The sequence below is a fragment of the Barbus barbus genome (genome assembly GCF_936440315.1).
Source record: "Barbus barbus genome assembly, chromosome: 39".
Classification (NCBI taxonomy): Eukaryota; Metazoa; Chordata; class Actinopteri; order Cypriniformes; family Cyprinidae; genus Barbus; species Barbus barbus.
In genome coordinates, this window is record NC_136717.1 from 19,197,019 (window position 1) to 19,223,755 (window position 26,737).

The 26,737-nt window shown below is 38.7% G+C and overlaps 1 protein-coding gene across 2 annotated transcripts; it reads left to right on the forward strand.

Moving 5' to 3' along the window:
• The first annotated feature begins 1,714 nt into the window (after window positions 1-1,714).
• Window positions 1,715-24,953, forward strand: LOC306859082 (neuroepithelial cell-transforming gene 1 protein-like). Of its 2 annotated transcripts, XM_079399899.1 has the most exons (11): window positions 1,715-1,957; window positions 8,666-8,732; window positions 12,639-12,701; window positions 20,794-21,069; window positions 21,555-21,617; window positions 21,805-21,901; window positions 21,981-22,057; window positions 22,153-22,410; window positions 22,506-22,676; window positions 22,951-23,137; window positions 23,238-24,953. In XM_079399899.1, the coding sequence occupies exons 1-11, from the start codon at window positions 1,848-1,850 to the stop codon at window positions 23,675-23,677; spliced, it is 1,809 nt and encodes a 602-aa protein (XP_079256025.1). In that variant the 5' UTR covers window positions 1,715-1,847; the 3' UTR covers window positions 23,678-24,953. The 2 variants fall into 2 exon arrangements, with proteins under 2 accessions (XP_079256025.1, XP_079256026.1); XM_079399900.1 differs by lacking the exons at window positions 1,715-1,957; window positions 8,666-8,732; window positions 12,639-12,701 and adding an exon at window positions 17,827-18,125.
• The last annotated feature ends 1,784 nt before the right edge of the window (window positions 24,954-26,737 follow it).

A 26,737-nucleotide genomic window follows, 5' to 3' on the forward strand; every position in this document is an offset into this window, starting at 1 on the left:
AATGTGCTGGCAAACACTAAAAATATTTTTGTTTTTTTGCATGTATTTTTTAAAATATATGTATTATTATTATCATCATCATGATGTGGTGTCTAATAAATAATAAAAAAAAAAAAGATTTTTTTTGTTTGTTGTTTTGTTTGTGTTCTAGAAAGAAAGAAAAAAAAAAAAAGGGGGGGGGGGGGGGGGGTTACTGACTCAGTTACAAAAAGTGTATTCTTTGGGAACCGTCAAGCTTTTCTTTGTGTACTTACAATGCTTTAACTGCCGTTCTAACGAGTAACTGTACAGGATAGGCATCATTTGCAGTAAACAAGCTAAACGTTTTCAGCTCTAATGAGGTTGTACTATTGTGCAAGGCAAATTTGCCTTCAAACACAAAGTTCAAACCCAACTGCTCATCTTATCTGACCTTACACAAACTACAGCATATCATCCTTTACTTGTCCCATCTCCACAAACTCAATTAGGCCAGCTTATTTTATCAGATTTGTTCAGTTTTGTAGAATTGGCACTACAAAAATCACCTTACTACTATATTTAAAAGGCTATTATTAAAATATTTTAGAAATGAAAGCCCCTAAAAGTCAGCTGTGTTAAGTTAAAAATAGACCTAAGTATGAGCAGCAGTGTTTAGCTACCATATTTTTTAATCTTCAGGCAATATTTTTATTTTCATTAGAAATATAGAACAGATATTAGGCTACAATAACAGCTTATAATATCTAAAAGTATACAAAAAGCCAAGGGGCTTAATAAAGCGTTGAAAAAATATATACATTTAAAATATACTTAGAATTAGTTTTCACATTTTTTGTTTGTTTTCTGATGCAGCTAGAGATCGTCTGACCTACTGCTTAGTTTCATTACATGCCAGAACGTAAGGTTTGTTACTGGTGAATGCATTTGTGATTCGAGCTAAAGAAATGAAAGAATTAAAATATTGTTATTTTACATAGCTCATCAAAACACTACATTATTTATATATATATATATATATATATATATATTATGCAATAACAAAACAACAATTACAAAGACAAAGAGAGAACAATAACAACAAAAAAACAATGAGGGTTACAAACAATAATCCAAAGCATACTAATACTTACATGCAATAGAATTATTAGAGTTACTCAACGAGTTTACATACATAGCAAAATCTTTCCTGAAAATAAAATAAAAAAATAAGGAGTTTTCTTTGAAAAATTACATTTATGAATGTAAAATTTAGCAAGAAATGGCAATAGATTAATAATAAATTTGCAGTGAGAAGGGTCTAAATTTAAAGAATAACCAAAAAACACAATTTTGGGGGTTATACAGAAATTTGGATATAAATATTTTTTTAAAAAGTCAACCCAAAATACTTTACAATAGACACAGTCCCGAAACAAATGATTGATTGTTTCTTCAGACTGAAGGCAAAAGGAGCAATTGGGGGAAATATTATTGTTAAATTTAGCAAGTTTGTAGTTCACCGGATAGCAATTATGGATAATTTTAATAGAGGCTTCAACAACTTTATTAGATAAGAAGAATTTCTTCTTTTTATATTTAGAACGCTAAATATGTTATTCCAAAAACTCACACATGCAGGTAAAAACACGACATTGTACGAAACAGCGCAGGCGCGGAAGTGTTACGTCATTAGTCGCCATCAACAGAGCCCCTCCTGCTCGCTTCTGATTGGATAAGATTTCAGATTTCCGCCATATTCAAAACCCGTCCCATCCGTTGAATATCGCAAACTTGCCCCTTTCAATTCACCCCCCATAGCTCATTTTAATTGCACTACGTTTAGTATATACAGTTTACAGTAGCACATTCCAGGTCCACATTTTCAAATGGAGGACACCGACGGATCTCCAGCGCCGATGAACGAAAGACCGCGGAGGAACAAGAGAAAGTCGTCGGTGTCGGATATCGACGCGTCTCCGGAGCGCAGTTTCAAACGGTCAGGAAAATCATGTCACACACTGACTTTGTTGTTGCTCTTCTTCATTATTATTCCAATACTCGCACTTACTGTGGTCTGCGTATCCCTTTGCCAAATATGCCACTCTTTGCAGTTGTGCGAACTGCATTTTGATCTGCTAATAAAAATGTATTAGTTGATTGCGTTTACAATGTTTTATCTATGCATTATAAACCATATGTAATAAGTTACTCTGTAACATAGTGCGTATAGGTGTATGAGTGTGTTGTGTTTTCAAAAGTGAGAAAAACTTCCGCAATATGACGACTACTGAAAACAAAGCATGACAGCACGAGCGCATATGTATTACTGTAATGTTTTATTCCACCACACGATGGCGCTAATGCCTCATAAAAATAAGAGCAGCGTTCAAGCCACAACATGAACAATGCTCAGCTCAAGCCTGCTTTAAATGTGCACCAATCAGAGTTTTACACAAAAACATGGCAGTGATTTAAATCGGCTTTATCACTTAATCAGCTGTGTAATGCAATTGACTGACTGACTAACAACAACATTCACATTTTAGTGCTAAAGATGTTTACAAAGTATATACATCAAAGTAGATTTAATAAAAAGCTATATAATAATATGACAATATATAAAATAAACAAAAACATACTGCAAACATCTTTATTTGTATGCAAAGACATTGATTTTGATCTTTAAATCCTTTCATATTTTTGGTTAAAAGCTTAGAATGAATGAATGTCACATCTGTCAGATCTTGGCGTATAGCCATGTTACCAATATTAAACAAAGAAGACATCTGATAATGTGTCCAAGGTACCACATATAAATAGGCCGTACCAAATATACATAAGCCCTGAGAAAGAAGCCAGAGAGCATCAAATGTGCTTTTATCACAGGCTGAAATAACAACCGTTTATTTTGGCAGAGAGTCTGGTTTTCTTTCTCTCATGCCAAGCCTTCTGCCTGATTGGAACACCAGGAAATGTGACCCCATTTGCCTCTTATACAATCAAAAAATGGCATGGAAACTTTATTTTTACATTTTTGGGAAAATTTGAGAGCTACATGCCACTATGATTGCTATGTGGACACTATGATATTCTAAATGATTTTAGTGTGTTGCTATGCAGTTGCCAGGGTGGTTATATGTGCTTGGTGGCCGACGTCAAAAGAGCCCTTTCCTAGATGTTATACAAACTGGTCCGCAGCTAAGACTTTCAGGAAGTATAACTTTGTTTAAATAAATTCCAAGCATCACACACACATACACATCAAAAGCACCAGCGTGACAATGACGTCACCCTGTAAATAGAAAAAGTAGAATCTTATTGAATGTTCATAAGGAAGCATTCAAAAACAAAGAGTTACATCTTTCAATGGAACGGTTTATAGAGAGTTCAGAAAATAGTGGTTATTGATGTAATGCAGTTACTCTAATAATGTAAGTTTATGGGATTTGTTTCACCTTCTTAATTGTCCGAAAAATCAAAAGAAGCTGCATTGTTTTTGCCCTTTTATTCATAGAATAAAAAGTGCAAGATAGTTTACAAAGTAATTTCAATTGCGAATTTGACATCTAATGATTACGAAAACATGGAAATTATGTTGTCGTGTTAAACTCCATTTGGTCAATTTATTATTTTTGTAATAAATCTTTTTTTTTTTTTGGTCACACTTTATTTTAAGGTTCAATTCTCGCTATTAACAAACCATTAATTACGACTTTTGCCTCAAACTTGTAACTGCTTATTAATAGTTAGTATGGTAGTTGTTAAGTAAGTATTGAGTAGGATTAGGGATATGGTCATGCAGAACATGTGCTTAATAAGTACTAATAAGCCGCCAATATGTTATTAATAGGCATGCTAATAAGCAACTGGTTAATAGTGAGAATTGGTTCTTATACTAAGTGTTACCATTTTTATATTTTCATTTTACATTGGTTTTTCTGTTAATTGAATGTGAAAATGAAAAGAAAAAAGTAATTGTGATTTCAGTATTGATTTAAGTTAATGATTTAAAAATGATTTTTGCTATACTTTATTATAAATGTAGTAAAGGCCTGTTTACACTAATAATCTAAATTTAATTTTTTTTTCTAGATTTTAAAGAATAGCAGAGTCCACACCACAACTATAACGATAAAGTTGGAATTTTGTTTCAGCTGATAAACGATAAAAACATTGATAGTGATTTAGAATCCATCTTGATCTGAAGAGCTTGAGCATTTAAAGTGGCAGATGACATAACTGCAGCACGTACTTCTAAATAAATACAATGTTATCATGCCTTAGTGTGGACGCTAATCTAATCATCTTTATAGTTATGGTTCTTGGTGTGAATGGGGCTTAATTTTTGCCTTATATGAACTATGAGAGAAAAAAAGTGACGTGAATAGCTCACCATAAGTTCTGACATAGTGTTGTGTCACGGAAAAGCAAAGTAGACTTATTCAATGTCTTGTTTTTGACCTTGTTTTGTCCAGTAATCCCCAAGGATTTAGTCAACAGTAACGCATTTCATTTAATACGCACTGAAAAACCAGATATGGTTAAGATAAGAGCACAACGTCACTGCTTTGCACATAGCAGGACGCGTATGTGTTAAAGGCAACCGTTATCCAATTTCAGATTATCTATTCTCTGCGCCTGTTTGACACTCAAGCCCTTTACGTGGCCTTCTACAGGTTCGTTATATATTATGTCTCATATTTGACAGTGGAGACCACAACAAAGAGAGCTGTTGAAGCCGCTGTGGAGTGATCTGGATGAGTAAGTGACATATCATTCCTCCAAGGCCTCTCCTTTGTTTGCTACGTAGAGCACTGTGAAACCAAACCTGAGTCCCCTTCAGTGTTTTCCCACCTTAACGTCAGTGGGATTTCTCAATGACCGAAAGAAAGAAAAAAAACTTGAAACCAACGTTGACCGTCCCCTTAAAACTAAGTTTTGGTTTGTGTGGTACATTGTGACTACTACTATGTCCAAAATTCAGAATACGCTACGCAAGAAGTGGAGTTGTGTTTAAATGAATTTCCACATATCAAAATGACAAGTGCATCAATGACGTCAACCTACGAACACAAAGTAGCATGTTCCCACACTCGTATCGGATCAGCTGACACTCGAAGGTGGTATCAATAGTGATGTAATGTCCTGTGGAGTTCTCAGAACAGGACAGGCCTCATATTTGGTGTATTTGTGCAGTCTGTTACATTGCCTGTGAGAGACTCTGAGATGTTTGTGTTGATGTAACCATCATGGGGTGTGTGTGCTATTTGGTCCATATTTGTCATGCCAGTGTCCAGAGTTTCAGACAACACCTCGACATTCCAGACATGTTTTGGAAGCACTACACACTCATAGGATCCCTGAAGCTCCCAAACAGCACACATTTTGGATGTCTCTCTTATCTGATACACCTTGTTTCAAGCATTGGAGTCTTTGATATTGAGGTGATGAGGTTAATCAGGTGTGTTTGATTATGAAGAGTGTGCTGAGGGCCTCCAGGAACAGGCTTGGGAAACGCTGCTGTTGGCATTTTGCGCAATATGGCTACAGGTCATGGGTGTGTTTTATTATGCCCTAGGGTCATTACCATATTTCACATTTTTCCCTTTTAAAAACACAATTGGTTCGCTTGAGGTAATCAAGTCAGTCTGCTCAATTTCTGTGTAAGCCAAATGTTGTAATCAATCAATATTGCAACCATGTTCAGAAGTAGCTGATGACATGTTTAATTTGGATTCACTTTCATTGGGAATTGAGTGGAATATTGCATATTAGAATAGTACCAGGTTGTTGGATTTGATCTCATGTTGATTTTAAGGTCTCGAGTCACATCATTTTCAAAGGCCATGTTTCGTTTTACTGTCCACACATGCTATCCAGTTTAAACTGTGACAGATCAGAATTAGTATATCTAAATAGTACGCTACCATTCAACACTGAGGTTAGTGATTTTTCAGGTAAATTAATACCTCTATTCAGTATTAAATTGGTCAAAAGAGCCAGCAAAGACAATTATAATGTTATAAAATATTTCAAATAAATACTGTTGTTTAACACTTTCCGTATATTCAAAAATTCAGAGAAAAATAACCTTTTCTGCATCGATAAGAGATGTTAAGCACAACATCAGCATATTACAATGACTTGAGTAATTGCTGGGATTCAGCTTTGCCATCATAGGAATAAACATTAAAATAGAAAACAGTTATTCAATTGTAATAATTTATCATATTACTTTATTATAACTAATATTTCCCCTTGAAAATCGATGACGGTTGTTGTGATGCTGTCGTTGGGAGATTTTCTATTGAAGAAAAGCTTCTTAAAATATTTTTGAAATAATGACAGTTGTGAATTTTAAAGTAATGCATTTAGCTAATATTTGCATGCAAACACAAACAGTGTCACAAGAGGTCTTATGGTGTTTTATAACATCACGTTTTATGACAGCAAGTTCCAATATTTGTGCATTATTCCCAAAATTTGCACGTTTCTATCACCAGAAAAGTACATATTTTGTATTGGCCCAGTCACAGCCAAGTCTATTTTTATCTGTATAAATGAAATATGCTATCTGCTTGTCGTGACTATGGTCTATTCCTCAGCATGGCAGGGCGGAATGGAGGACACTCCATCATGTTATTGGCAGCGTCATTTGACCTACATATTTAGCCCCCTGTTGTCTTTAGCAGTCGAGACCACCCACTGTAGAAGAGTCTTTTTCTAGTGGACACCGATATAGATTCCGTACTCTATTAACACATTTACTCTCTGGTCAGATAATATCACAACCAGGATCATCCAGCTTCTCAATATTCTGCTCACTACATCACCGCATTTCTTAAATTGACATAAGACATAATTCAATTGTAAAAACACACCTTAGTTAAATGAGTCACATGTGAGAACCAGCTTCTCTCACTTCCTACAAACATTTTTTCTCTGTTGAATTGTTGAACTGTAATTACCTATTTTCTCATATACACATACACCATTTGCATTCTCCTGTCATCTGCACTCAAGTGACAGAATAATAAACAGACAACTCATGGAAAGATATAGAGATACGGGATGCTTGCCGAAACCACATCAGACCGAATAAAAGAAATGAGCCCAAACATTCACATGTGCCTACAGTGCCTAATAATAATAGATGGCAACCAGAGAATGAATGTCTTCATTTTGTTTTCCACTGTTTTAGTGATGATTCATTGTGATTGTAAGTTCACCCACATTTAATAAAGACTTTTAATATAAAAAGCATCTATTATAAATGGAGGCTGTCAGACCTTGACTCATCCTCATGCACTGAAAATAGCTTTCACCGCTAATTAACTTATGCAGTATTAAATCTTACCGAATAAAATAAGCATTCTGGGGTCAAATATTTCTGAAAAATTACTGCTAAACTGGGACTGTTGTCTCATGCAAAATATTCTTTGTCTTTTCAAATATTGAGTTGAAAATTCCATCATGTCCATGTATTTATTTACTTATTTGTTCTAAAGTTTGGAATCAGTATGATTAAGGACACATTAAATTGATTAATAGTGACAGTAAAGTCCAGTACAACTTTTCTCATTGATAAGAAATGTTTCTTGAGCACGAAATGAGCATATTAGAATGATTTCTGAAGGTTCATGTGACGCTGAAGACTGGAGTAATGATGCTGAAAATTCAGCTTTACATCACAGAAAAAAATAACATTAACATAATATTAAAACAATCTTTTACAAGATTACAATTATTACTGTTTCTTATCAAATCATTGAAGACTTGGTGAGCATATGAGACTTCAAAAACAGTAGTGTTTTAATTTGGCAAGTAGCCATATCGTAATGGAATATATTGTTGAAAATATTTTTCACCACCCTTTTGGCCTTGATTACATCAGTGAACAAAAATGATTTCAGAGTGATTTGTGAGGCAAACATCTTTTCTTTAGAATAATGCTGACCTGCGCGCACTTCAGGGTAATTGATCATTCTGTTACAATGTTGCTAAAATGAACAATCCAACTGCAATACCACATAACTCAATTAATGATGATTCAATCATAGTTCTGTAGATTAGCTGATAGTAAAAGTGAGAATGTTTTTGAAGGCTTTGTAGAAAGGTTTTGGCAGGCTGTCCCATTACAGTAGCTGAAAAAAGAAGCGGCTCTTAAAAAGGAACCCTGGGTATCTTTGCAAACATGACCTCGCTGAGACAGTTGTCACCAGTCCCCAAATAAGGGCCCAGCTAACAATGAGGGGCAGTGCATTTGTGAGTAAAAGAGGACATGATGGATAGAGAAAGGGCACGTGGCTGAAAGACGGCAGAAACTGAGTGTCTTGGTGTGAGTTAGAGAGATCGGGGCTAAGTGACGCTCTCTCTGTAACGGTTCTGCAGACCATGATGCAGTGTCACGGGAGACAGAGCTACACCAGGCTTGGTGTGTGGTACGTATAGGATGTGTTTTTACATTTATGGGCTTTTCTTGTGGGCACACTGACATTGTTGGGTACTTGGACAAACTAATGTATCTCTGCAAGGTTTGGCTGCAAGGTCTACATCATTACTGCACAACCAGAGGTCTGGGTCTGGTTGGATGCTTTGTATTTGTCTGTTTTTTTGTGTGAAGAGGGAATTAAATGTTTTATTTCAAATGGCTATAGAAGTATAATTGTTTTGAGAATCTTATCTTTTGTTTTTCTTGCTGTAGGCCATCATTGAGACGAGGAAGTTCTTTTACTTTCCTGACACCTGGACCCCATTGGGACTTCACGCTGGTGAGTAGCTTATGACATCCATATGGCTCAATACTTTCTCAAGCATACAAAACACAGTAATTCTGTTCCAAGCCACCTTGCTGTCTACTGTCAACACAGGCAGCAAGTTACTGAGTTAGCATCATATAAGGGATTTGAAACACCGTTATATCACCTCTCCAAAGAGGGTGTACATCATAACCTACATACACTCTTTAGTTTGTATCCTGTTTTGGAGGACAATATTGGGCAGGATGTAAGAAAGAAAGTCTTTGATCAGATTAGCTGAAATAGTACAATTTTAATTACTTACCAATACTCTATCAATACTTTTATACTGAACTAACTACTAGATAAGATTTTTCTTGATTTGGCCACAGTCTTTGATTAATTTTTTCATAATACGGATTATTGCAGTGCCTTCTCAAAGAATAGATGCGGAATGGAATCTTTTTAGGTGATTCTGTTGAACTATATTACAGTTTTCAATGCCATAAGGAAAGGAAATGACTGTTCTATTCACTTTTACATTACTGCTCTGTTTCAGAACATTACAGCCTGTAAGTATGTACTTTAAAGTGTACAAGTACATACTTTAAAGCATAAAGCGGGACTAAAATTTTAATATAAAAAAATTAGACATACAACAGGTGACCTTTGTATTTTAGATGACGTAAATGCTGAAGGTCCATTAATGGTGCTTTGCTACGGTTCACCAGTTTTCATGCCTCAGAAACTTTAATACTACACCCATAAGGTCATTTTTGTTAAACATTTTTCCTACGTGCAAGTCCGTGAGTGTACTTTCCCCTTGCCCTTTATGAAAATTTTGGCAGATATTGTGTTCCACTCAACCATCACGTTGTCGCCAACTGATGACATCTCAATCCTCTCATGGCATCGTGTGCCTCTGGTTCAGCTGATGCACAAATTGCCATTGAGAAGTTCCCAAGCGCCCCCCCCCCCCAAATTTCCACCAAACTATATCCAAAGTCCTTCTTCCCACTGAATCAGTTAAGCAGTAAATGCAAACTAGTTTGTGATTAAAAACAGAGAATAGAGCCCGATTAGAGCATTCCAAAGTTTATGAAGGCCAAGTGAAACGCAATCCATCTCTCATCTGTAGGAAAACTGGGGGGGGTTTGAGGTGGAAATACGGGAAAGAAGACGGACCGCTTTATCCCATGCCAAAGCGTTCCTTTGATATGTAATTTTTTTTCATGAATACACACACATTAGCTCATCTAGTGGGCACATGGGTCTCATTAGGCTTCCAACTCGAGCGCCATTATCTCACCTTCAAAACCCTGCCGAGGTGAAAGAGTATTCCTCCCTCCTCTTATTCCTTCTCAGACTCCTGGAACATAAAAGCATTTGGTCTTTAACGTGCAAGCCGTTCTTCTGGTTAAGGCCGTCTGCATGGCCGCAGGGTGAACGAGGTGGTGCAACAACAGATGGATTAGGCAGGAAGCGGCCTGCAGACCTCTGTGATACTGCCGCATTAAAATTTGACAGTTTGTCTGTATCAGACATGTTCAAATGTCTGGTTTCATTGTCTTCCGATGTGCAAAATATGTTGCATAATTTAAAAGATATGTAAGTAATTCAGTTCAAATGGAAACTAAGGTAGTTCTTATGAAAATGATTTGTTAGTTTGGCATTCATACAAATGTGTTTTTTCTTCTGTTGCCTCTAGATTACAATGTGAGTCAGACTGATTGCAGAAGACACAGGAAGCAGCTTGAGATAACTGAGCATTATACTTTCATTTTATATATATACAAAATGTGCCCTTAAGTCTTTTTTAGTAAAGGTGACATGCTCAATTTGCAGCATTGGTTCTACTGATGGCATCAGTTGGGATGAAACTACCTGAACAATGATAACTTGAGGAGAAACCCGTTTGGAAACAATCATTTTTCCAATTCTATAATTCAAATTCTAACTTTAAATATTTCCTTTTTCATCTTTGAAACAACTTTTCAGGCTCTTATTTTTCAGCTCCTTTCTACTAACCACCACGAGTCCACTGTTCACATCCAGTCAGCCTGATGGAAGTCCCATCCTACTTTTTCCCCTAATTGAATATCCAGTTTTACTTGGAAAAGTTAATGGGTTTCAAACACCATTTCATGTTGACTTTTCCATTTCATTTCTTTCTTTAGATTTTTCCCCTCATTGATCGTTAATCAGTGTTCTCTCTCTAACAGATGGGCTTTGTGCATATTGATTTTGTCCAGATCTGTCAAAATCACAATATGCAAACCACATCTTGGCCATCATGTGCACAAACTCTTCATCCTAGATCTTACTGACCCCTGCAGTATGCAGACTGTCCCAAAAACGTGACTTTGATTGAGCTTGTTTGTAATAATCTCGTGCTTTTTTGTTCCAGCAGCTGTTTGCTCTCATAAATTCTTTGCAGTAATATCCATTTATGGTTTGTCCACCAGGAACATGCAGTTTGAAGCCAAAATACACGGCTTGTCTATCATTTTGACCTTTTCTCTTGTTGTTCTCAGTTTTCTTTCTGTGAAGCTTTAGTTTTATTCTTTTGAGTGATTTTTTTATGCTTTCCAATGTTGACCTAATTATTAATTTTACATACATTTTTTTTAATCCAAATACACTAGCAGTATCAGTGTCACTTGTAAACTTCAGACTATAAGCTTTTCTCCATTCTCAGATAACACAAAAGCAGCTGCTTATCTGCGTTATCTATCAAAATGTTCAAAAGCAAACAGCATGAGTAACCTGTGATTCACTCATTAGCTCAGCTTCTGATTGGCCAGGAATCATAACTTTCAACTAAAACCCTCCAATCAGGGTCTTGATTAATTCTCCCTGTTGTCTGTGAATGGGGATTTGCTAAATGATAGCTTGTCATTTATTGTTTGTGTGTTTGCCAACTTGTTCTCCATCAATGGTCTGATGCTAAATTAGCCGAATCTACTCATTGCTTCAATGAAACTCGAGGAGCGCTGGCTGTAGGGTGTTTAGTTTTGATCACGTGACTTTACAAATGCTTTCACCCAATAAGAAGACAAAGATTCTCATCAAGACATTACTTCTGTTCGTGGCAGCAACAATATGAATAGGGGTTTTTCAACTGATACTAGTCTTATAAACAAAACCTTAATTGACTTGCAAACTAGCCTTGTTTGGTAAATGTTAAATATAAAGGTGTACTATTGATTATAGGTACATTTGGGTTAAAGCTACCACACGTTTTTAAATACGTAGCCTCAATCTGGATTAATAGTCAAGATTTACTAGCATTCAAAAACCTCCCACTTGACTTTTGGGTTTAAAAATGGTATTTTGTCCATTACATTCATACATATATTATTATCATCATTATTGTTAAATAAAATACAAAATGTGTGTCTAGTTATATGGAGGAGCTGATGTCTTCTTGGGAGGTTCATTAAGTTAGAACTGTCTTAAATGGCCTGTGTTGAACATTTTCGTAAAGTGGTTTTGGGAAAAGTCTAGTAAAGAGAACATAGGCCAATAACAGAGACCCTAAGGGTTATCGGTGGCCACCTCAGTACTGCAAAAAAAGTTTATAACCCCTTCACACCCTGCACACACTCCACAGGTAGAGTTTTCATTAGCCAGATGCCCCACCAGCCCCCGACTCACACACACAGGTGCTAAAAGACCTCAGGGATAATGATGTCCTTCCTGAGTCTTACTGGACCTCCTTAGGAGCCATTGTAACCCATAATAATACCAACTTTTGAGGTTGCACTTTGCATATTCTTCAGGAAACTAAAGGAAAAGTGTAGAGAAGTTGACAAAAGAATGTCTTCCTTGTTTCCACTCTCAAAGCCAGAAAGTTTTTACAGTTTTTGTAAGTGTCCCCTTTTAGTTCAGATGTGTATTGTGCTTCAGATTCTTAAAAGGCTGTTTTCTTTTTTGCAGAAACGCAAGCGCAGAGAGAAGGACGATGCGGATGCAGTCAGTCTATGCAGCTTTGACTTCAAGGTAAGAAAACCAGCTAAACAACATCGGACAGATTTGGCACAACTGATTTATCGAAATACACTAATCAAGAGGTCTTGTTTTTTAAATTACTCCCTGAAGTCAGTCTGTCCACAACATGCCTCAAAACAACAAAGTCTGATTATAACATCATCAAGAAAGAAAAAATGCCCCCCTCTGCCATATTTGTCAGCAAAATCAAAGCCATTTTGCACAAGAATCCTAGATGAAATCACTTGTTTATGGCAGAAATCAAAGCCATTTAACCGTAAACTGGAGGAATTTAATCGTAGAAAATCTTTCCACTGATAATCCAAAAGGGTAATTTCTCCCTAAACCGTAAACTTTCCATAATTGTCAGTAATTATCCTCATTTCAGCAAGGGCTTAATTAAGACGCGCTGCTGTGTAAACTAACAAGTTGACTCTGAATTTAACTCTGCACCGATCTTGACTCCTCTCTAGTTTATTTTTGTACTTTTCTCCTTCTCAAAGAGAACAGTTGATTTATTAATACAAATCCATAGCAACCCAATGTTTTTTTACAGTTTAGTAAGAGGTCACACTGAGCACACCCAGATCCTCTGTACTTTGACAGACAGGAGAACAATATAACTGAGATGACTTTCATCAGTCTTGCGCCTACGAGATGAGAGAGCTCTGATTCACCAGAGCCTACATGCCTTAAGGAATGGAAAAAAAGCTGGCGAAGGTTGTTGCACAAAAACATTTCATGCCCAAACATTGGCAAATGTATTCTTTTTAGTATAGTATTGCTAGAGTGCGAGATTATAAATCATAGATAGATCCAATGAAGAAAAGTCATGGAGGTTTGGAATGACTTGAGGAATAAGGCCTCAGTGCCTTCAATTCCAATCTTGGAAATGTTTCAGTCACTTGTTCATTCTGACCCAGACTATTCTAGAGTGAAACTTGTTTCAACAAAAGTTCCCAACCCTCTTCCCCCACAGCACACCTTTGAGAATGCACATTGGGGGAGGTGGGGGGTTTTGTACAATCACCTGTCCTGCAGCCACCCTTTTTATTTTCCTCTTCACTCCCCTCTGGGCCTTGTTCTGGTGAACTTTGTCATCCTGAGACTTTTAAATTGAGATTCTGCTTAATGTAACTGCCGAATTTGCAGACTAAGAAGTGTCAATGTTGTCTTTAAATGGTCACAGTTGAAGTTCTTACCGTGTGACTAATTTAACTTGCGTAGCTTAAAGTCTGATCCGATTCAGATCAGATTGCGATTGTTGAAGTCTGTGAGAATGAGAAGGAAAGAGTCTGCATGTGTGTGTGGGATGCGTCCTGACTCTGTTGTGTGTCTGGACGGAGGGGTGTGTTATTAGTTACCTGCTCTGTTTGGTGGCAACCACCTCTGTTGAGGGTGCGTTGACTCAATTGGAGTTAAATATACTTGATCAGGATGTGTGTGATTTTTATCTGTTTTTCTGTAGATGAAGTTTTGGTGGCACACCAAAATAAGAAACGACGGAATTACGGTTCCTTGCATTTTGCGAACCCACTGTAATAGTAAAATTAATGTTAATGTGTCACGTATGTATTTTACTGCAAGTCATATTATAACTTAACACAAGTTTAGATTTATCGGTTTTGGTTTCAGCTACTTTATTTATAAGAGGATTTCAGGAACTGAGATATTGTTATAGAGATAGTTTGCCTTAAAATGGAAAACTTGCCCTCTTCTTACCTGCATGTTATTCTGAACCTGTATGATTTTTCTTCTGTGGAAGACGGGGGGAGACGTTTTAAAGAATGTAGATGCATGAAATTATAATGTGAGCTGGTGCTTTCTAGCTTCAGAAAGGATGCAAACACACCATAAAAGGGGCTCATGTGATTTTTGTGCTATATTCCAAGTCTTCAGAAGCAATAGTCTCAACTACTTTCTTCGAAATGTCTTATTTTTGTTCCACTGAAGAAATTCATACAGGTTGGACAGTCACAATGTTGTGAAATATTTACATTTACATGATGGGTTACCATATTTACATTTTGTAAGCATCATGGAGGATCGTATTACGGAAGGTAAAAGGCAGATAAGATCCCAAACAGAAGATGAATGAATGGGGGGTGGGCCATGAAGTAGAGATGGCAATTGATAGATTGATTCCACAGAAAAACACTTGGTGTTGATGTACACCTGCACATTTAGACGTCACACACCTACAGCCTACTCCCGTACGGGCTTGTCTTGTAACCACACCTTTGTTACAGTAAATGCGATTTCCTCCAACACTGATAAGAAACAGAATGCTTTCAAAAACTCGGACAGAAGAGGTTTTATCGTAAGATGTTCTTTATGTTGCTAATCAAAGTCTGTACAAGTATAGATAATGCATCCTGGAACATCCAGCCACAAAGAAATAACATTTGAAATTCCATCACAGTCACCTGAACTGCAATACTATTGAATTATGCACCAGGGGGCAGCACTACGATCCACTGCACACCTTTCTGCTCGCTGCCTATGCAACAGAGGTTTATCAGATCGTAGCAAGTTAGCTCACATTTTCCCGTTAGGCAAGCTTGCACACGGCCTGCATGAAGTGAGTCACTCTTGTGTGCTGGTGTTTAGCACTAAAGTAGGAGTGCTATGTTTGTGCTTCACACCCAGATGTCCAGCTGTCATGTGTGTCGAGGTGTTAGCCCGCAGGGGGTGCAGGCTGAGCCAAGCTTTCATGCAATAGGTCTACCACACCTCTCATCAAAACACGCAGAGAACCATATGAAAGCGTCTCCCCATGGGATGAGCAATGAAGGAACCCTGTTATTGATTTCACCCACACAATCTTTGATTTTTAGCCATGCATATATTATGTACCATTATGCGCTGAGTAGCCACATGATTAAAGCCATCAACTGTTGCTAATTTGGTTATAAAATGATAGCACCAACATCTAAAATACTTATGGCAAATATGGGTATTAAAATCATGTATTCTTTTGTTTAATAATTTCTGTTTTATATTTATTCATAAGCAAACGCTTTTATCCAAAGCAGCTTAGAATACAAATGGAATACAACTGATTTATCATAAGGAGAAAATTTACATTTAGTTATTTAGCAGACGCTTTTGTCCAAAGTGACTTACAAATGAAATAACATGAGAAGTGCTAGCAATACAAAGTTTCAAACATTGTCCAAAATAGTACAATTTATTACAGTGTAACTAAAAATTATATGTATATTATATATAATAAAATTGTATATATGTAAATTTTATATTTTTTATACATACATATATACACACACATACATACATATACATACACATATATATATATATATATATATATATATATATATATATATATACACATATACACATATATATATACACATATATATATATATATATACACACACACACAACTGTAAACTGTATGATAAAAAAATGTATATACACCATTTTAAACAAGTTTGAAAAAACTGGGGGAAACGTACATACAAATATTGTATATAAAAATGTTTTAAGCTAATTTCACTTGTTTAGTACCACCCACTTGACTTGTATTGGTAAAATGGATGACATTGACATTGATTAATGTGCCATATATTACTGTTTTACTGCAATTCACATTATAACTTCACGCAAGTTTACATTTATTTGATTTTGTCGATTAGTCAAATTTATGTTGCGCTTTCAGTTTCTTAATAAGAGGATGTTGCAGATGCTGTTCAGAGGAAACTGAGATGGATTGTTAATGGGGTGGTTTACCTTGAATCGAAAACCTTGCAATTTCCACACCCTCATGATGTTTCAAACCCGTATGATTTTTTCGAAAAGTGTTAGTCACTGTTACTGTATTTGGTTTTGGTTTTAGTTGGTTTTCAGTACACTTACAATTCAATTAGTTAGTTGAACAAAAAATAAAAAGTACATGTGATTTTTACACACACACACACTATGAAAATACACTGATTAGTTGTGAAAATAGGCAGTGTAATGTTTTGAATAATAGAATAACAATGTGTAAACTGAACGCAACCTCATTAGCAAATAACCCTGCTTCCGTTTGACCCGTCCACTGAGCAGTGGAAAGTGTCCTGATCCAAACACACTAATGCATGTCCTGTTTCACACTCTTGTATTGACACAGGAGGGTGAGCTTAGAGTCTGCCCATCGTTCATCTCCATTTGCTTAGCACTCATCCCAACGCTTTCACACTTTTTAACACAAATCTCTCTTAAAACGCGCCGTCACATGCTAGTCCATTTGCACAGCTGAAGTTAATACCTCTGCTGACAGTGTGGGAAGGTAGCAGTAAAAGATTTGGGTCTGTAGTAAACAATAGTGCTAGTGGATTTTTGGTCACCCAAACGTAGAGGTCAATGGCTGTGCGGTTTTGTGTATGCTGAAAAAAAGAGAGAAAAGCAGCTTTTGTTAAGCAGGATTTGTTTATGGTGTGGTCTGGGTCAGTTTCTGGTTCGGACCAGTGAAACCTTTTGATTTATCAGACCTCCACATATACCTCCAATACACAGACAGCCACCAGTGCACTGTGTGCGTGTGACCCCCTCAGCCTTGATTGATATTGTAATTGATGACCTCCCCACCCCCCACCAATGAGTGGGTGATAATGACCCAGTTCTTCATTAGCAGATCTCAATGCAAATATGCCTGTACTTTACACCCTTCATGAAACTCATACATAAACCAATCCACATTGCAAACAGAAACGCTTTCGCTCACCACAATGCTAGACTGTTTTGCATTTTATCTTAAAACTTTTACTGCAAACTGGGGAATATGGGAGGTTTGGTTGGTTAGTTTGTTTAAGGTCCAAAATTACTTTAATTAGGGTTAAGTTTTTAAAGCAGAAAATGAGTTTATAAAAATTAAAAGGATTATTTAATAAAGTTTTTTTACAAAATGTTTAAAACTCCTGCTTTGTGTACCATGAAATGTTTTGATAATACATTTCTTATTTGGTAATATCTAGTAGACTAAATCTTTGTTGATATGAGGTTGCAGAGAGTTGTCTCTTCAGATTCTTTTACATATCCCTCCTCTGCACTCTTTCCATTGGTTAGTTTACATCCGGACTCCGCCCCTTTCAAAACTCTCTGTATATGAGCACTCCCTACCTCTCACATCCCCAGAACAAAGTTAGAGATTGTTAGAGTACACACACACAGAGTGTGTTTAGAAGTTAGAAAGCTCCGCTCAGGCGGACAATCTGAGGTTAGGGGGGCGGTGAGGTTTTCAGACCCCTTATGTTACATCACGTATTTATTTAAGAATCACTTGTGGATTATTGCCGACCCTTGGAAATAACAGAAACCAACCAGTGGATTTTATTGAAAGAAATGGTGGCTTACGATGAACCCTGTGTGGTACCTATCAAACGGACTTTACAGAAGATAGACTACCAGAACCAGACTTACAAAGAACTAGAGGTGAGACCCAAAGGAGATTAATCACAAATTCTGTCCTTTTGTTTCTTTTGCTCCATGATAAAAATATGTTTGAGTTCCTTCACTTTCTTTATCAGCCAAGTCAGAACCTTGCCCTGTTGTTATCTGGTACACATACTTGCCTTTAAAGGAGTAAGAACTACAGGTGTGTTTCTCGAGGGTGTGAGACTTGAGTGAGTGATCGGCAAATCAACAAGGCTAAAGGTCTTCTCAGCTATGGTCATTGAGTTACTGGTTTACATTTTAACTTTTTTGAAATTGTCAGTTTGTCATTGTGGTGGCTAAATGTGCCTATACAGCCTGTTTGTTTGGCTGTACACCTGAGCAAAAGTTTTACAGGTATATTAATGGTTTGGGGAACCCCTCCGGGCTTTTTTTGACGGTGTGAGAGCATGCAGAGATAAAGAACATTCCAGCTGTCTGAAAGCAATCACAACCCATAGCCCAGGTGTGCTTGAGACCTGCTCTGAGCATTTAGAAATGCATTTAAGACCCAGAAAAAAAAGCTTTTATATTACTTTTCAGCTGGCTGCTATTTCTATTTGCGGTTTCAATTCGGATTCGGAAGTGGCCACAGAAATGGTTTAGTTGTCGGGAAAGCTAAACCAGTAGTAGCAAATTATGAATGAATCAGGAGATTTTTAGGAAGTTGTGGCTCAAGGCTGAGGTACATTAACTAGAGCTTGGTTCCCCTCATTAATTTTTTTTTTATCACAAACTATTGTTTGATTGCCAGGTAATCATTTTCATGGCAAACTACCATAGACTTCTCTTGTTTTTATTCACAGCTAATAATAACAAAAGACTAACTGTACTCCTAAAAGAAAATCTTTTGCATTTTTAGAATTAAAAAAAATATATTATAGTACTTAATTTTACTTTACTTTTGAGGGTCATTCCCAATGGAACCTTTAGCCAACATTTAGCCAACTTTAGTGACAATTTTGTCCCCAACGTATAGCTAAGCAAACACACTCACACAGCAGTAGTCTAAACACTGGTTCCTGTGGGGGAGGTTTCCCCCTGCTAAGTTCTCCCAATGTGACTCTCCCAGGGGTCCCTAAGAGTCAATACAGCCAGAAATAGCCACACTATCAGTCTGCCTACATGTTGCTCTTTCCTCTAGATAATCTATAGAGTTTTTAAAAAAATGTTTATTATTGCAGGGTTTCCCTAAACAGCAGGAAGACTGCAATAGGCAGCAGCAACACTGCGATTATTTGCTTAGAGCCAGTGATGGCTTACACAGGTACTCCTGTGCTCATTTAAATTCAGTTTTGAGCCAGACTGCTTCCTCTGCGGTCAGTCTCCCCAACATCTTATGTTTTTGGCCACCGGTGGAGAAGGTTCAGTTGTGGTCTTCATGTTTACTTGCATCATATGTTACAGCAGAGGAAGGGCAGGCAGGCGGATCTGAGTGGCCAAGTCCAGTTGGGCTTGGGCCACAGTTGCAGTTCCTGCTAGAATAAAGTCATAGATCTGCTCGGCAGCTGTCTTCGCTGGTCGGAGGAATGGTTCCTTGGTTTCACTTTGCCAAGATGAGAACAACACATCCTTTTTTTGTATAATTTCAGCAGCTGGAAAACCATCCAGCACTGGAAAATCAATTGAAATGTGCATTTTTAAAAAGTGCAAGCACATAGTGCTTTTTGTTCTTCTTTGTTTGAAAGACGCAAACACGTTTTTGACGACAAAGCTCACATTGTTCCAGGAATGGTAGGAGAATTTTTCAGTCAAATCTCCAGAGTGTAGAATCAATGTCTCAGATCTCCTTTGCTTTGATCCCCCCCCCCTTCTCAGGTCTGTTGAAATTGGCTGGAGGCCCAATCATTATGGATATAGAGTTTGAGAGTGCTCACCTCCCCCTCTTCCAGGGGGTTCAGGTGTGCCTGTCTCTCTCACGCAAGGGCTACAGGGCCTGCCTCAACACGAAGCCATAAACAGCTCTTAATGGAGGAAAGGAGGGAGAGGAACAGAGTAGAAGGGAGTAGAGTGCACCCTGTTTAAAGTCCTGGGCCAAATCTGTAACTCACCGTGGTGGTCCAACTGACCCACATAAATACACACAACCAACAGCTCTTAAACTTCTCTTTGAGAGAGCAAATTTGTCTCCGTTAAGTGAACGGGGGGGGCCTGTTTGCTATAGTTAGGCTATGATGTTGAGTGTGTGTGGATCATCAGTGTGGGACAGCTGACTGAGGTCTCCAACATTCCAGTCATGCCTCTTGAACCCTGAGTCTCCAGGGTTGCAGTCAGAGAGGGGTCTTTGTTCGTGTTTGTATGTGTAGGTGTATATATATATATATATATATATATACATAATACATAATTTTTTTTTTGCTGAGGGGGTCAATCTCACGTGACTGGTATAACAGGGAGAGGCTAGAGCTTCCGCCTAGCTGTCTGTCGCCCAGGAAACACCTATCACCCTGACCTCCAGTTGACCCCTTCACACCTGCAACAGTGGAGAGTATATCCAGTGACTCATACGATAGCCTCTGTTGATGTGAGGCAGCAACTTGTGCTCCATTCTTGATTTTTAGCCTTCTCGTGTTGGCAGTTGTGCAGTTAATGAAGCACTGAGGAATCTGTTGTGGTCAGTAGGGGGTGATTAAGTTTTAACGTTTATTTCCATCCTTGTGTTTCATAGGAACCCTGTACTAAGCGTGTGCGGCCTCTTGGCCGAGTGACCTCGCTGGCGAACCTCATCTCTCCCGTGAAGAACGGGGCCGTCCGACGCTTCGGCCAGACCCTCCAGGCCTCGTTTCGGGGCGACGGGCGGTCTCCGGGCGTGCCCCAGCAGAAACCCTGCAGCAAGGCCGCGGCTCCCACACCACCCAAGCGACGAAACAGCACGCTCTGGTCCGAGACCCTGGACGTCCATCAGAAAGGAACCTTTTCCACCAAAGAGATTAAGAGACAAGAGGTGAGTACAGTCGGAGCTACGGAATCCAGACAGCTAGACTATTAAATCCACTTTCAGTCCCCCTGCCAGACGCTACTGAATCAGGCCTGTGTGACTTATTAAACCCAAAGGGCCTGGGTCTTGGAAAGTGCCCTGTTCCTTCTCTCGCTGTTTTTATTCTGCGTCTCGCTCTACCTCTCTCGGTCTGGCTGTGTTTTTTTGGCATGTGTTCTTGGCACACAGTGGAATGGAGCTGAGAGAGTCCGGCTGCATTCTGGCGTCTCGGAGTCAGACATACAGTGCTAACACAGACTGGCTGGTCTGACGCACAAAGCTTCCACCTCTCATTCACAACTAGACCTAGTAATCAGACATTACAGCAAACTGTGACCCCTCAAATATTTCCCACCAAAGGGAGGAATCAGACATATGTAGGGGGCTTGACTAAAAATACCCAAACAGTTTTCTTGGTTATGAATGTGACTGTTCCTTTTCTGTCTCTCCAGGCTATTTTTGAGCTGTCTCGAGGAGAACAGGACCTGATTGAAGACCTAAAATTGGCCCGAAAGGTTTGTCCATTTCAAATTGTTTTGATAGAACATTTAAAGCAAACAGACCGAATAAGTTCTTGGCTGTGCTTTCAGAGTCAGATACATTGGCTCGCTTCCTTCGTCCATTTATAGCCAAAAATGTCTCTCCCTGTAAAATTAGAAGCTGCTATTATTTACTCATCATTTTCTCATTTTGTGTCTCCAGGCGTACCATGACCCAATGCTGAAACTTTCTATCATGTCTGAGGAGGAGCTGACAGCCATCTTTGGAGACTTAGATGCGTATATTCCTCTTCATGAAGGTGAATATTATACAGAACACCTTATTGTTTTTAATGAATTTGACGACAAGTAGCGCTAACTCATTCTTTACCCAATCAGATCTTCTTGCTCATTTGGCGAGGGCTACAGGCCCAGATGGCACAGTGGGACAGATCGGCAAGATTGTTGTGGACTGGGTAATTATCTATCTCTTGATTGTCTTTTCATTATTATAAAAGGCACGCTAACATTGTTAGATTGTTAAGACTTTAACTCTCGCTTTCCTCCACAGCTGCCCAGGTTGAACGCGTACAGGGCATATTGCAGTAACCAGCTGGCTGCCAAAGCCTTGCTTGACCAGAAGAAACAGGACCCAAGAGTTCAGGACTTCCTACAGCGCTGCCTTGAGTCACCTTTCAGCAGGAAACTAGACTTGTGGAGCTTCTTAGACATCCCTCGTTCACGACTGGTCAAATACCCGCTTCTCCTGAAAGAGATTTTAAGACACACACCACCAGATCACCCAGACACAGCAAGCCTTGAGCAGGCGGTAAGAACAGACACAAATCTAGCAACTGCAGGCTTTCAAATGGAGTCGTTTAGGTGACATTTGATGTTAATGCTGCCTTTGTTCCTTGTTTCCAGATAATCATCATTCAGGCCGTGTTGGCTGACATAAACATGAAGAAAGGGGAGTCCGAGTGTCAGTACTATATCGATAAACTGGAATATTTGGATGACAGACAGAAAGACCCTCGCATAGAGCAGTGCAAGAGCCTGCTTTGCCATGGGGAACTTCGCAACAAAAGTGGCACGGTGAGTTTTTGTCTTCAATACAAACACCCATAACAGCCCAAACCGCTGGGGGGCAAATCATTTGTCTTTTATTGGCTGGAAATATAAACACAAAAGCCACCATATTCCAAATAAGGCCATTAGAGGGAAGGAACTAGCTCCCTTTGTCTCTCAAACCCTTGACACAATGACAAGGGAATCTTTGAGAGCGCCAGGAGAGAAATTGCTAATCAGCCCAACGTTCAAACAACACATCAATAACCAGATCTCTCTTTTTGCTTTGCCTTCTTTTTAGAAGTTGCATGTGTTTCTCTTCACGGAGGTTCTGGTCTTGACCCGGCCTGTTATGCGGAACGATCAGCATTGTTTCCAGGTGTACCGCCAGCCGATCCCAGTGCAGGATCTCGTTTTGGAAGACCTGCAGGACGGAGACGTCCGCATGGGCGGCTCATTCCGAGGGGCTTTTAGTAATGCCGATAAAGGTAAGGTTGATGACTCTCAACGTCAAGCTGATCACACATTTTCCTTTTGTAATTTCTTGTTTCCTTTTGCTCATTGGAATATCTTTTTCCCCCCTTTTAGCCAAGAACATCTTCCGGGTACGCTTCCAGGACCCATCTCAGGGCCAATCCCACACACTGCAGGTCAATGACATCTTTCACAAGCAACAGTGGCTCAACTGCCTCCGCACTGCCATGTCAACCCAGAAAGATTCACCGCTCCCTGAGAGCGAATCCTTGTGTACCCCTGCCAGTACAGACGTTTGCACCAAACGGCGCTCATCTTCTGTCTCCGCCATCATCCATATGGAAGAGATGGATGAGAACTGTCCACGGTCCGCGGCCTCTGCCCCTTCATCCCCCAGCTCTGAGGAACCCCCTAGCCCCACGCCCTCCGCAACCTCCACCCTCTCCTCGTCCTCTTCATCATCTTCAATTTCCGCCCCCTTCATGCCCCACAAATCCAAAAAGGACAAGCGTTCAATCTGCTCGTTGGGCAAGAGAAAGGAGACCATGGTGTAAAGACTAAGCTATCCCAGGGTGCACGTGAAGTGGCACTGTGCGGAGGACTTGTATTTATGTGTGTGTATGGACTGTGTGTTTCTACAGCAGTGTTTTTGTTACTGTCCACAATGGCAGCTATTATTACCAAATCCCTCCCCCCCAAAACCCTCCCAGGTCCACGTGGGCCGCACCAGTACCAGAAAGACAGTATTCGTGAGGCGACTGTGTGGATCTCAAGGGATTGAAGATTGAAGACACATCCCGCACACATTTAATCACCACGTTGATTTGTGTGAAAGCGTAAGATTACACATCTAGTCTTGTTTACTGTTAAATTGGTCATATTTGTTTTATTTTATTAATATTGATTTTTTGTAATTAGTTTCTTTTTTCTTTTTTTTACTTCCAAGATATTTACTGTAGCTCTTTTTGTTTTTATTAAAAGCACTGTTTAGCTTTTAGAAGGGACGAATACCCACTGAGAAAAAAAGATGAAATATCTAAAGCAATGAATACTTTGTAAAAGTCTGATTCATAGCTCTATTGGAAGGCAAGTCTTACAAGTACATTCCCATTAAACAGATGTTTTATCAGCTCCATTTTATATTTAAATCAGAAGGTATAATTTATCAAGACAAAATGCTACGTTTTGTAGCAATATGATTTCAAACTGTCCAAAGGAAAATTTGCTATTTTGTTAATGCAAAAAATCGAACCTGAGCCATAAGTTCCCAAGCCCCCCACCACACCCCCCAAATTTAGCATTTTGCATGGAGCTTTACTTGTTGAGTCCTGCCTGTATTATCATGAGTGCCCAGTGCATGTACATGCTTGTCAAAGCAGAAAGTTGTTGTAGAAAAGGACTGTAGGTAGAAGGAAAGTTGAATGAGGGCTTGAGAAATGTTGATGTGAGATTTAGAAGGAAACTTTGGAATAGAGTTGGATACGATTAGATGGACTTGATGATTGGCGCTACTTTATATTAGCAACCATTCATGGACATTGGTTTGCTGTTATTCATATTTTCGTAGTGTCGTCATGAAGTAGGAAGGTTTGATACACTGGTTTAAAAGCCAAGATGTTGTTTTGAGAAGGAAAATGAAAGTATGATTAGGAGAATGAACTGTTTAAAGAAGGTTAAGTATGTTATATGACCACTTCAAAATGTCTGTAAAAGTTTGTAAATGAGAAGGGATGTACATTATTGAGGACTGCGGTGGCCTGTATGTACAGTATGTGATGTAAAAATCAACTATTAAAAGAACAATAAAGGTCTGTGTAAGATTTGCATCTGACAACAGAGTTCTTCTCTTTCTTCTGATGTGAATTGCTGCTCTATACTACAACATAAAAACATTTTTCGAAAGGCATGCGAGACATTACAAAACCTAAACTTATAACACATGCCGATGCGATTATGAGAGAGCTATCTTGAAATTGTTTCCATAAATTCCAGACAGGCACTCAATAAACATACATACACAAATTCACCCATACGCAGGTTAATTAGTCGAACTACTTCTGTTTTTCTCCGCTGACAATGAATCACTCAAAAGCTCTTTAAACAAATCCCCCAAAGTAGGCGACATGCCCGAATCATCTTCCATTATTAGCATTTGGATGATTTTCATACTCTGAATCTGTGTCTTATCCAGTTCCACTGCCCTAAACCCCCTCTCCATTTCATCTAGAACTTGGCAGCTGCATAAAGAAAGTAAGTTTGTATTAAACAAATACCTTCATTTATCTCCGTGAACCCCCTTCACTGATGGTATTTGCCTCTGGTAATCTCTTTAGTGGGAGGCCCAAAACAAATGAGCTGTCAGGAGTTACTTAGCACGTTCGCTGACGCGCTTTGGAGTCTGGATTCGAATAACACACGATCGTTTTGTTTCTCTGACGGTCAATCAGAGGGCTTGTGTGTGAACGTTGACGACAGGTCAAAAGAATGCGATCGGTTCTTGTTTAAAGCTAATCTCAACCAATGAGTTCATGGATTTATATTATGTGCATTAAGTTGTTTGGCTCTTGGATGCTCAAAATGGCCTTTCTGTGCTTGGCAAAGCCACCTTTTAGTGGGTTCAGGTTTTATGGAGAAATTGCCTCATGTCTGCCTTTTAGGGATAACAATTCTCAAAACGTTCGTTCATTTTGCCTGCGGAGGCTGCCTGCTGTTGCCGATTTACTTTAATAAACACTAATAATGTAGACGCATATCCTCTCCAGGGTCAGCGAATGGTCGCGAGCATTTACGAGCGAGCTGGGTTATCATAAAGAGGGTCTGTATTGTGAAGCAGCTCTCAACATTGTTCCTCACTGTATGGGAGGAAACACAGCATTTATTGAGTCCACTGGGAGGAAGTCAAACAAATAGTTGATGGTGAGTTTACAACTGCGAACAGACAAAATATTTACCAGTAAGTGAGTCCATCCAGAAAGAGCTTTGGAGGAGTATGACCGTTTCACAAAACCATCCTTAATTTAACAACATTTAGATCTAATTTTGTGTGTGAATATGACCTGGCATTACACTAACGAAGACCTTGAAGAGTGTTACATGTTGTCTAAACAGCCAATTGAACAGTCACTGAATTAGCACCTACCCCCTTAAGTCTCTAAACAAATGTAAGGACTCTTGTTAATCATTATGGTTACATAAGTGAATGTGTCTTCACTGTGTCTCTCTGAGATGATTGGGGTTATGCAACGTTTGACAAAGACTAACTGCAATAAGAAGCTAATAGCTCAACGTCTTCATGTTGTTGTAGGTAGTGATTGAGCCAGACAAACCTCGGGTGTAATCTTTGGTTTGGATCACATCTTCATGCATTCAGGAAATCGGATCTTGATGGTGTTTTCATTGAGATAACAAATGGTCAGATGTAAAATGGTAATTTTATGATGACTTTGAAGCACTGAAATTGCTTATATACACAGCATCACCGTTATTAACCTTAATGAACAACAGGATGACAAAGCTCAGATGTAGTTTGGGCACCTTTTTTTGTTGTTACACACATAGTTTGTTTCTGAAACCTGAAAATAGGGAATTGACACACAGTATAGAGGCAGAAAGGC

Excerpts from the sequence above, each read along its gene's own strand:
- LOC306859082 (XM_079399899.1), top strand. The coding sequence starts at position 1,848 with ATGGAGGACACCGACGGATCTCCAGCGCCGATGAACGAAAGACCGCGG. Across the intron at positions 12,702-20,793 it reads TATGCAGCTTTGACTTCAAG|GAACCCTGTACTAAGCGTGT; the intron begins GTAAGAAAACCA and ends TGTGTTTCATAG. Across the intron at positions 22,058-22,152 it reads GCAAGATTGTTGTGGACTGG|CTGCCCAGGTTGAACGCGTA; the intron begins GTAATTATCTAT and ends TTTCCTCCACAG.